General features: G+C 54.4%; 3 protein-coding genes across 3 annotated transcripts; 2 read left to right on the top strand and 1 right to left on the bottom strand.

The window, feature by feature from the left end:
• Positions 1-377: 377 nt before the first annotated feature.
• On the top strand, positions 378-6,705 carry TERF2 (telomeric repeat binding factor 2; the record flags this gene model as incomplete). Its single annotated transcript, XM_010185323.1, has 8 exons — positions 378-508; positions 814-900; positions 1,515-1,661; positions 2,075-2,136; positions 2,989-3,375; positions 5,250-5,329; positions 5,999-6,051; positions 6,547-6,705. Coding segments are annotated over 8 exons (1,106 nt in total), but the record flags the coding sequence as incomplete, so codon positions are not given.
• A 1,539-nt stretch (positions 6,706-8,244) lies between these two features.
• TMED6 (transmembrane emp24 protein transport domain containing 6) lies at positions 8,245-9,850 on the top strand. Its single transcript, XM_010185321.1, has 4 exons — positions 8,245-8,439; positions 9,041-9,167; positions 9,343-9,494; positions 9,626-9,850. Exons 1-4 carry the CDS (start codon positions 8,245-8,247, stop codon positions 9,848-9,850), a joined length of 699 nt encoding a protein of 232 aa, XP_010183623.1.
• Positions 9,851-10,508: 658 nt separating this feature from the next.
• NIP7 (NIP7, nucleolar pre-rRNA processing protein) lies at positions 10,509-10,860 on the bottom strand (the record flags this gene model as incomplete). Its single annotated transcript, XM_010185322.1, has 2 exons — positions 10,509-10,628; positions 10,714-10,860. Coding segments are annotated over 2 exons (267 nt in total), but the record flags the coding sequence as incomplete, so codon positions are not given.
• Positions 10,861-10,873: the final 13 nt, after the last annotated feature.

The following is a 10,873-nucleotide window of genomic DNA, read 5'->3' as shown; positions in this document are numbered from 1 at the left end:
AGCTTTCCCCTGGGGGTGAGGGGCCAGAGAGTTGGGCTGTTCATGTCTGTGTTGTGCTGCTGCAGCAAGGGAAAGGCTGCTGCCGTCAGCTAGGAGCAGCACGGTGGAGCCTAGGCTCCAGGGCCGTCCTGCACTCTGAACACACCTGAAATGCTCCCCCTGGGCCAGCTCTTTGTAGTCAGGTGGTGCTTCTGAGGCTTTCCCTGCCTGGGGGTGGATCTGGCACAGGTGAGATGCTCAGCTGTCACTGTGCTGTTCCTACCCATCTTCATCACCTGTGGCTTTAGGGTTTGTCATCACTCTGAGGATGTCAGTAACTGCCTCTGTGAGGCATCTCTGGGAACCCCTCATAAACCAGCAGCTGTGAACTCTTGCAGATTGCACCTTCGACAAGGAGTCAGAGCTCACCCCTCTGGAGTCAGCGATGGGCATCCTGGAGCTCATTCAGGAGGAATTCTCCGTGGCTGAGAAGACAATAGAGGCTGTTCAGAAAATGGTGAAGGAAGCTGTAAGAGCCTTTTCTTTTCCCATAAATACTCTGCTCATCTTCTGCCTTAAAAGGGTCTTGCATAAATGATGGTGGGCATCACCTCATGTGCAGAATGCCGCAGTTGGTGCTGACTTGGCTGCAAGTTGCCTGTGTTTGGCGTGTGTCCTTCTTCAGCTGATGTAGAATTGTTTCTCTGTGTACACTTGCACTGAGCTGTTCCTGTGTGCCGTGGTTGATTATTGGGTGTGCTTTTCCCAAGCTGATCTAGAGACTCTGGTCAATTCAGTGTTCACAGGGAAACCAGTATTTGTGTTCTCCTGTAGGCTGTTATCGTCTGCATCAAAAATAGGGAGTTCGATAAAGCTTCAAAAATTGTCAAGAGGCACTTGGGGAAGGACACCAGAAACCAGGTGAGTCTGCGCCGGGAGGAAAGGCGGCTGTTTGAGGACTGTGCTAGATGTCTTACGGGGTATTGGGGAGCGAGGAGATTTGGGGGTGGCCTGATTTGCCTTATGGGGAGCTGCAGTTGTGAGCCGTGTCGCAGGCATGAAAGGTTTCCCTGGGAAGCTTCCTGGGGAAACATGAACAAGAAGAAAAGGTGATGAAATGCAGAGCCCTCCTTGAACTGGGCATTATGCATCTCAAACACCTGTTGATCATCGCTTTGCAGCTCCCTCTGGCACTCATGTTCCCTCCTGTATCCCTGTGGGTCTGCAGGCATCAGCATTTGCCCCAACACAAAGCCCAGCTCATGTGTAGAGCACGAGTTCCTCAGAGGGGCTGGTTCTGAAGGCAGGAAAAGTCCCTGTTCCTGTTTCTGCAGATGCTGCAGTGTTGGGACACTGAGGTTGCTGGAATGAGGTGGCTCTCCTGCCCCCCCAGCCCTTTCCCAGCCCTGTGTCAGTGTAAATCAGTTGTGTCTGGAGAATGTCAAATAGGAAAGGTCCAATCCTTGCCCAGGCCCTGGCTCCTGCGGTTGTCGTTTCTACCCTTGTTATTCAGAGCATTCTTACCTCTCCTCTAGAAAAAGAGGAATGAGTTTCTGACTATCATCCGGGAGAAGAATTCAACTCATCCGATTGTCAAAAACTTCTCCTACGAGAACTTCCAGCAGAGCGCCTTTCAGTTCCTGAAGACCTATGTGGATGACTCGGAGCCGCTGCTGCTGACGGTACGTGTCTGCCTCACCCGGCTCCGTCCTGTGCTCGCTGCCACCCCAGCGAGGGGCAGCAGGAAAACAGCGTGAGAGAAAGTTTTGGGGAGAGCTGACACTGTGCCAGGAGGCAATGAAATGCAGTAATTTGGCTTCTATGTGACTTCTGTGCCAGTCATGAGTTAGTTTAGACATCTCATTAACGGTGGGTTGAATCCAAAATGCATTAAATTGCATTCAACTGTATAAAACTTTTAGGAACAAACTCATTTTTCAATCCATGTAGCAAGTTAATTAATCCATGAACTCTCTACGTGGTGCTGATAGAATTGCAGGTATAGCAGCTTAAAATGCCTTTGAGAGGGGATAAAATGGGATGGTAGTGTGAAGAATCATCTTTTTAATGATTATGTGCTTTTTTTCTGTCCAAGGTAATGAAAAAGACACTGAATTCAGAACGTGTCGAAGAACCAAAACACACATCGACTCCCAAGTCTGCAAAGGGGCCGAAGGAGCAGGCAACAGCTCTGGAGCCCTCGGGAAGCTCACAGGGTGCTGCCGGAGCTCCAGAGCCTGCAGCAACAGCAGCAGACCCAGAGGCTGCTCCCAGCCCAGTGGCAAGGACAACTGACCCCGCAGCAGCTCCTGCACCTACAGATGGAGCTCATGGCTCTGCAGCAGCTCCCGAGCCTATGGAAGGAGTCACTGACACAGAAGCAACTCCTGAGCTTTTAACAGCAGTGGTTGCTACCTTGGAAGATGCATCAGAGCCTATGGAAATATCTAAAGAGCCAGCAGCAGCTCCAGCATGTCCAGGACCATCCTCGGGGCACTCAGAAAGGTGGGCAGAGGAGTCTGGCCCTGCGCTGTGGATGAGTGGCAGCAGCTCTCTTCCACAGGGCGGTTTGTTCTGTCCAGGCAGCTCTTAACTGCCCGAGGGCTGTCAGTGTAGGACACCTGTTGGGAACACAGTAGAAATGTTATGGTGGTTTGGCATTTTTCCGAACGTACATAGTATTTTGGTAAACTGGGGAGGGCGGGCAGTGGCTGCCAGGAGGTTTGCTCTCGTGGAGCGGTGTTTGGTATCTGTGTGGTGCAGCCCTTGGTGGGGAACAGCAGAAGGACACCCAGCGCTGTCACTTGCAGGGAGCGTGGGACTGCTTGCTTGAGTATAGGCGTGTTCAGGAGCGCAGGCTGAAGGGTTGGGAAATGCCCTGAGTGGATTTTTATTTGCACCCTGGGGTCAGTTATTGAGGGCCACACTTTGGGGACAAGCCTGGTTCCCATGGAGCGGAGCCACCTTGGTGAAATCTCGACAACCTGCTCGGTTCTGTTTGTTTTGTAGGCAGCCCTCCGGAGCGGTAACCGCATACGGGATTTCGGCTCTGAGAGAAGCTTTCAAGATCCTGTCGGACTCCCGGGATTCTGATGCGCTCTTCACCAAACTGGACGAAACAGACTTTTCTTTCCCCAAGCAACTGTCTCCTTCTGTATCCCACAGAACCAAGAGACGGAAAGAAGAGGAGAATCACAGTTCTGAGATCTCAGACCCTCCCGAAATATCCCATAAGGGCAAACGCTTGTTGACCATAAGCAAACTGGTCATGGAGCGAGAGACCCGGTACAGCAAGTCGAGTGAGAGCCCAGACTCGTCCCAGGAGCCAGTTGTATCTTCTGCTTCCAGACCTGTCCAGAAATTGCAGGACCAGCCTGCGTCTACCAAGAATGCCAAGTATGAAGCCCATTTCTTGTGGTATATTCTAACCTGAGCCCCATCTTTTGACTTGCAGCTGACACGGGTAGCATGAGCAGCAAACCTCTTTAATTCAGGATGAGTTTATTGATGGTCCTGCTCCCCTGGCGTGTGTGGAGCTGGGCAGAGTAAAGGCTCTGTTGTCCGTAGGCTTTGCTGTTTGGTTAACGGAGAGGAGAAAACGACCATGGTCAGAGGCACTGCAGGGAGTAATGGAGGTGGCTCCAGCGTGTGGGTCCAGGGCACCCGTTGGGTTAGTGATGCTGAAGCTGGAAGGAGTTTGTAGATGCACCTTGTGGAGCAGATTCATTTCTTTCCACCTCTTGGGAAATGCAGCACTGCCCTTGCTTAAGCTCTTTTTCCTGAAAGCTGTGTTAGTTGAGAAACTCCTGGCTGTGGCTTTGTGTTTTCTGAGTGAGCTAGCACTTACCTTGCAGCTGAAGTGACTGCAATAAGTGGTAGGGCTATAGTAGGGTTTTTTGCTTTTTATAAGGATTTCCCACAGCAGATGTCTAAAATTAACTCTGATAGGAGACTTGAGCCAAGAGTCACTCAAGTGTCTCCCCTGGCTGCAACAAGGCTGTAGCAAAGCTTCCTGCTTAAACGTCAGAGTTGCTTTGCTTTTGTTTAGTGACATTGCAGAGCAGCCAGCAATAATGTTTGGATCCCCAGGAGTGAAACTGGGAAGACTGAGGAGAGCTTGATATCTTTGAAAAGATAAAACACAATTTCCTTTAGTCCTTGGCTTAAGAATATCAAGAACACAAAGCTTTGGTTTTGAAGGGCGGGCGGTAAAAATCCCGGTGCAGGACTTGTGAGTGGTGGCGCTTGATCTCCTGCTTTTTTCCGGTAGCACATTGTAGGTGATGTTGCTGTCCCTAGGGTACGTCTGGAGTTTATTTTGAGGATGCTGGGGAGCGTTGTGGGGACAGGATGATTTCTGTGAGCACTTGCAGAGCAGAGTGCTGTGGCTGACTGCCTTGGCAAGGGGCTCGGGGACTCAGATCCTGTGCCAAAAGCCCAGAGCGGAGCTGCTGCTGTGCAGCCAATGCTGGCTTGAGCCCCTCTCGAGCTTCAGCCCTGCCACTGTGCACAGTAGTTTCTGGTTTAGCAGGAAAACAATTTATTGTGTGGGTATCTCGTCTTGAAGCCTGGCAGTGTCAGGACTTGTGGTGGTGTGAACAGCATCCATCTGGAAATGTGGTCCTGCAGCTCCCTGCCCATAGCTGGTTCTCAGATGTGCTCAACAGCACAACTCAAGCAGGAATAGAGAGCAGTTATGGTCCTGTAGTCATAAATGGCTTCAGTTGGATCAGATGTGAGAGCCAGGGGTGAACATTTACGTTTTGAAGCTGTTTTTAACAGACATAACTTCATCTCGTGAGTTGATGCCTGAGGACTGGAAGCAGGTGACAGCGCTGAGGCACTGATCTCTGTTGACCTTGGTGTGAGTGGTGAAACAGTAAGGATTAAGTGTGTCTGGAGGAGACTGGAGGCTCCTGGCCTGAGCTGTTGCAGGTCTGTGCTGCACACACAGACCTGGGCAGTCCGGCTGTGCGTGCTTAATGGTGTGCTTAATGGCCAGTCACTTGTTTTTGCAAGTCCTAGGTACAAAATGCAATACTCCAGGTGTATTTGAGTGCATGTTGCATGCCGTACCTTCAGATCCTAAGGATTCATCCCCCCTTGGAGGGGAGTGGAGGGGGTGGCGTGTTTCAGTGTCACTTTATGGGTGCTTTTCTCTGTGTGCGCATTGTCGCAGCTCGCCTGCTGTGCTACAGGTGGCTCTGCACCTTCTCCCCCTAAAACACCCCCCTGGCCAGCAGCTGAAGTCACTGCTTGCCTGCTTTCAGGTCCTTCCAGGGCAGGTGGAACAGCTCATATGGCAAAGAAGAAAAGGACAGCTGGAGCGACGAGGATGAGCTCTTCTCGGGTAAGAACAGAGCCCCTGGTGCAGGTGGTAATCGTGGTGCCCGGGCTCTTCGCTTGCTTCCTTCTGCATGAATGAATTTTGCAACTAGAAATCCTAAAAGCTCAGAAAAGGGGTAGTTTTCCAACTCTGAGGTGTTTGTTCTTGGTCCCTCTGACCTGAAACACACACCAGCAACTCCCGTTCAAGAGTCAGACTGATTGTGCTTCGCTTACAGGATATAAGCACTGGAAATACTGCTCTTTCCCCTTTTCCACTTTAGCACCGTGACATAAAGGTTAAATTTACCTTTTCAGCCACATCAGTTTTCCAGTCCAGTTCCCTTTGCAGCTCAGTGCATAGCTTTGCTGGTGAAAAGGAGCGGGCAATGGGAATCTGATGCCAGCCTCTGTGTACGGTGTAATCCCATCCTGGGCAGATGCCCCTGTTGGCTACTTTAAAACAAAGCAGATTTCATGGAAAGCTTTCACATAAAGCAACTGGGGTGTCAGAGGGAAAGGCTGTGTGTGCTATAGCTGCAGAAAAAGGAGAGAGAAAGTAATTTGGGGTTACTGTCCGTCACGGGATGCCCTCACAGGCTGATGCAGAGTTAAGCCCAAGGCAGTCTCTCTCCCAGGGGGCTCTGTACCTCCTGAGTTACGGTGAAATGTAACCTCTTGCCTTGTTTTTCAGTGTCATTTGGGACAAACAGCAACAACACGACAGTCTTCGGTTCCAAGAAACAGGTAACGTGGAGCCCCTGTGTCCTTTCAGTAAGGCCTGAAACCGAGATGTGTCTGTATAGGAGAGCAAACTCGAGCAGTTTGAGGATTGCACCTGGGATTGCAGGGCGAGCACCAGACACCGAGTTTGGAAGTGGTGCTCTGAGACCAGTGCTCCCAGCTTGATCTGAGTTGTGCAGGTCTGTGCATTCCCAGAGCTGGCTGAGTTTCTCTGCTAAAACTGCCCTGTTTGGTACTTGGCTAAAGCCACGCATCTCCCACACGCCCCTTCTTAACACATGCAGTTAGGAGCCAGGTTTGCCGAGTTCCCCATGTGCAGGAGAGGTTCGGTGTCTTGTTTGGGTGAGGGATGCGGGTGGCAGCCGTTACCTGGCAGAGGTCCCCAGTTTGGGGCTGCTCCCTTGCCCTTGCTTACAGGCAGGTGGCTTTGGTGCCACTGTGCTTCAGTTATTTCACGTGCTGTGTTCACCGAGCGCTGTTTCCTGCTCTTTTTTGTAGAAATGGACGGTCCAGGAGAGTGAGTGGATCAAAGAGGGCGTCAAGAAGTTTGGGGAAGGGAGGTGGAAAGCCATTTGTGAGAAATACCCCTTCCAGAACCGCACGCCTGTGATGATCAAGGATCGCTGGCGGACCATGAAAAAGCTGGGACTCCTTTAAAGTCAGGAGCTACGAGACCTTTGGTGCAAAAACCTTCTTTTTCTCTTGAAGTACAGACTGGAGCAATGGTGGGGGAGGCTGCTGCGCTCATCCCAGCTGTGCGCGGGTGTGGCGAGCACCTCCAAAACACGGGCTGCAGCAGACGGGATCCACATCTGCTGAGAACCGAGGATCCTCGTGTGTGCAGCTGCGAGGTTTGGGTGTTCTGCAGCAGGATCGCACGCCCTCGGAAACGGCCTGGACTTGCTTTTCCACCTGGCAGCTGCAGCCTTCATAGAATGAATCCCACCCCAAAAAGCAGCTGAGATGACGGCTTTCTCTCTGTCAGGATAATCCCATCAATGGCTTTTTAAATGTCTCTTAATTGTCCAAACTGTAAATCACTTGATTCATCTGTTTGCTCCAGGAGAGAGGCAGCACAGCCCCAGAGCTGCTGGGGAGAAGATTTAGGCAAGGTGACCTGCTCTTTTGTTGGGTTTCCTCTGCACTGTGCATGGCTCATCTGCCAGTGGGAGCTTCTCCTGGCTTTTGAGGCTTTAAAATCATTATTTTTTTTGTTTTGGTACTTAATCGTTGGTTGCTCCCTCGTTAAAGTTCCAGTCCTTACCGATTCTGCTTGCGTCTCACTGGCACTTATCCCTCCTGGCTGCAGATGGGTGAGCTCCAAGCTGTGTGGTTCCTGTCTCCAGGTGCCAAAGCTGGAGCCCGTGTCCGAGCTGTTGTCTGTAAAATAAAGTTCCTTTCTCATTGGACATTGAGAGTTGTGGACTTGTACCTCATGGGTGGAAATGTGGCAGTTTGGGCCTGCGCTGCCCAGGAGTGGGGGGCTCCTCCTGAGGTGGGGGATATTGTGTTATGTGTTTGGGGTGCAGCAGCGATGCCCTGATGCTGTGAGGTGCTGCTGCAGAAGCTTCTGGTCTAATTTCTGTTGCAATCAAAGGCCAGGGAGATGTTTCCACCTCTCTTGGCTGCATTTGGCAGAGCTGGGGCTGGAAAAAGGCTGTTTGCAGACACCTGCTCCCCTCTGTCCTTCAGTGACTGCTCCTGGCATGAGCTTTCCTCCCCACCTGGCTGTGGCTGTGCCTTTCCCTCCCCTTCTGCCTGTGAAACCTGGGCTTGGAGCAGCTGTAGGTGGACAGGAGCACCCTGTGCTAGCAGGAGCAGCTCGATGGAAGCTGCAAACCGGACCAGTAACTGTCCAGCCTGTGCCTGTTGGTTGTGTCCAGTGGGAAGGGGATGAGCTGAGCCCCTTCTCCCCTCTGAGCCCTTGCTGCACAGGGAGGGTGCTGCAGCCTGAAGCAAACCACCGGGTGCCAGAGAGCAGCGCTGGAGGCGTGACACAGTGCTGCTGGTGACCACGGCGCTTGTCACAGCCTCCTTGGGCTCTAACATGAACCAGACCACAGAAATCACCTTGAGCAGAGCCTGTGCCGTGCTCCTGCCGACACCGGTGCTGCGGTGCAGTTAATGATTACCCTAGCAGCCTCGGGACCCCGCTTCTGCCCCGGCACAAGGGAGCACCGGAGGCTGGGGCACAGGATGCTGCTGCTGCTGCTGCTGGCACTGCCGGGCCCCATCGGCTGCCCCAGGACCAAGCTCCTCAGTGAGTCCAGCCAAGAGCCCCTCTTCCGTGGGGCGGATCGCTACGACTTCGCCATCGTCATCCCCGCCGGCACCGTGGAGTGCTTCTGGCAGTTCGCTCACCAGAGCGGCAACTTCTTCTTCGGCTACGAGGTGAGCGCTGTGGGACGCGGCCTGGGAAGCTGCCGGTGCTGTGCGGCTGCTGCTGGGGTCATGGAACGGCTGTGCTGGATTGGTCCCATCATCAATCCCACTTTTATTTTTTTAACTACCTGTTTTTAAGCCATAAAAAGTGGTGCTGAGTGCTCTGGCCATGGTGCCCGAGCAGCCAGAGCTCACTCAGAGCTGTGGGGTATCCCAGCACCGCAGGGAGCTCTGCCCTTTGCTGGGCAGCTGTCACACAGTGCAGGTCTTGGGCACAGCCCTATCTGCGTGTCCCTGTCCCCTTCCCACAAGGGAACCTGCAGTGCTTTTATCTCCTGTTTACACTGCACCGGTTGGAGGAGACCTGGGCATGACTGTGCCCAGTGCTGGCTCCTTTTTCCCTGGCTCTGTGCCCCACAGGAACACGGCACGGCTCCGGGGCTCAGCACAGCTCCGTGCCCCCACACTCCAGCAGCTGGGCTGCACCCATGGGGTCTGTGAGCACCCACAGCAGGCATTGGGGACTGCGAGGTTCATCACCCATGGGTTCCCATCCACTTCCCGGGTGCAGTCAGGCCCACAAACGCCCCTGGGTGTTTTCCTCCTCCAGGTCCAGCGGGCGACAGGAATCGGCAACAGCAGAAACATCCTGGCCACGGCCAGCGACCCCAATGGCTTCCACCTCGGCCTCTCCCAGAACGTGCGGGGACAGATCAACTTCCTCACCAAGGAGACAGGTCCCTGCTGTCCCCACTGCCCCTGGGCTCCCTGCAGGAGCTGCCCCGACCCCACAAATGCTCCCCTGAGCACTGATCTGTCTGTTCCTAACGAGAAGGACGAGGGCTGAGCGCTGGGGACGGCTCTGGCAGTGGCTCTTTTGCTCAGGGACCAATAATCCCCATTTCTCCGCAGGTTTCTACCGGCTGTGCCTGGACAACCAGCAAAACCACTTCGGCTTCATGCAGGTGTACCTCAACTTCGGGGTCTACTACGAAGGCTTTGACGTGGAAAACAAGCAACTGGAAGAGAAGAAGGAGCTGAACAACACCCTGGAGGCCATCGGGGTGAGTGTCAGGCAGGGGACCAAGGAGGGTGTTGGTGATGGCTGAGCCACAGCTCGATTAAACACCGAGCTCAGCGCAGCTCTTGGAGCGGCTCTGCCCCTGCCCCTGCCCAGCGCCCGCCTGTCCCACAGGTCAGCATCCGCAAGCTGCAGCTCCAAATCTTCCACATGTGGCGCTTCTACAACTTCGCCCGGATGCGCAAAGGGGCCGACTCCTTCCTCCTCGAGGCCAACTACAACTACGTCAACTGGTGGTCCATGGCTCAGAGCTGCGTCATCGTCCTCTCGGGGGTCCTGCAGCTCTACTTCCTGAAGCGCCTCTTCAACGTGCAAACCTCCGGCCGGCAGAAGTGCTAACGGCCCCCGGTAACCGCGCTGCCCCTTTGCAGGGCAGGAGAGGAGGCTGCATCGTGCCTGGGGAAGGAGCAAGGAGAGTTCTCCCTGCTCCTGCCTCGGCTGAAATCTCCCTGACAGAAGAAAAGCGCGATGTGGTCGCCCGAGCTTTGTGTGCTGGGTTGCTTTGTTACGTCCCTGCTTATTGTTAGAGCCCCAGTGCCCCTTTTCCACCACACACTCAGCAAAGGAAGCCCTGGCCCATGCTCTGTGGTGTAACCACAGCCTCCTGCCTGCCCCTGCCCCAGCCCTCAGCCTCCCCCTGGCCCCATTGAACCTGGTGCTTCCCCCCGCTGGTGTCGCACCCCAGGGTGTCGCACTGCCCCAGGCAGGCCCAAACCCACAGCAGGGGCAAGGGCAGACCCCCTACCACGGCTCCACACTACACAACAGGAGCTTTAGAAAAACAACAGCCTTTATATGATGGCAATGGTGGGTCTGGTGCAGGGGGAGCTCCTCGCGTTGGCAGCAGCCACCCCATGGGTGCAGGGCTGTGTGCTGGTGGTTCCTAGCCCCTCCGTCCTGCTTGGGGTGGGCTCCCCGTGGTGCTGTGCACCGCTGGTGCAGGACAAGGTCCATTCTTGCCCAGTAACACCCACGTCCTGGGAGCACTGGAGGTCTCTTAGGTCAGCGTGTCCTCGCTCCGCACGTACTCCCCGACGTCAGCCTGGTGGAACACCACGATGGCCATGGGGTCCACCTTCCGGCACTCCTGCGTCGACTTGGCAGCCACCCCGAAGCCCTGGATGGGGAGCAAGGAGGAGTTAGAGAGGATTTTTCCCCACATCCCAGCCCTGGGAAGCGCAGGGGCCGCACCGGGCACTCACCAGCGGGACGTCAGCCATGGAGTACACCACCACACCCTGGTACTGGGCCGTGTTCTCCGTGATGCGACCCAGCCCCGACTTCAGGACGTGGTTGCCGTAGAGGAAGGACTGCTCCGAGCCGGGTTTCACCCACACCTTGTACTGCCGGGGGGAGCAGGGC

The sequence above is a fragment of the Mesitornis unicolor genome, unplaced genomic scaffold (assembly GCF_000695765.1).
Source record: "Mesitornis unicolor isolate BGI_N332 unplaced genomic scaffold, ASM69576v1 Scaffold47445, whole genome shotgun sequence".
NCBI lineage: Eukaryota > Metazoa > Chordata > Aves > Mesitornithiformes > Mesitornithidae > Mesitornis > Mesitornis unicolor.
The sequence above is the reverse complement of the archived record's forward strand: the minus strand, read 5'-3'. Positions and strand labels throughout refer to the sequence as shown.

Bases quoted from the DNA above. Each gene is read 5' to 3' on its own strand.
- TMED6 (XM_010185321.1), top strand. From the start codon at position 8,245: ATGCTGCTGCTGCTGCTGCTGGCACTGCCGGGCCCCATCGGCTGCCCC. The intron at 8,440-9,040 runs GTGAGCGCTGTG...TTCCTCCTCCAG, and splicing joins ACTTCTTCTTCGGCTACGAG to GTCCAGCGGGCGACAGGAAT. The intron at 9,495-9,625 runs GTGAGTGTCAGG...CCTGTCCCACAG, and splicing joins ACACCCTGGAGGCCATCGGG to GTCAGCATCCGCAAGCTGCA.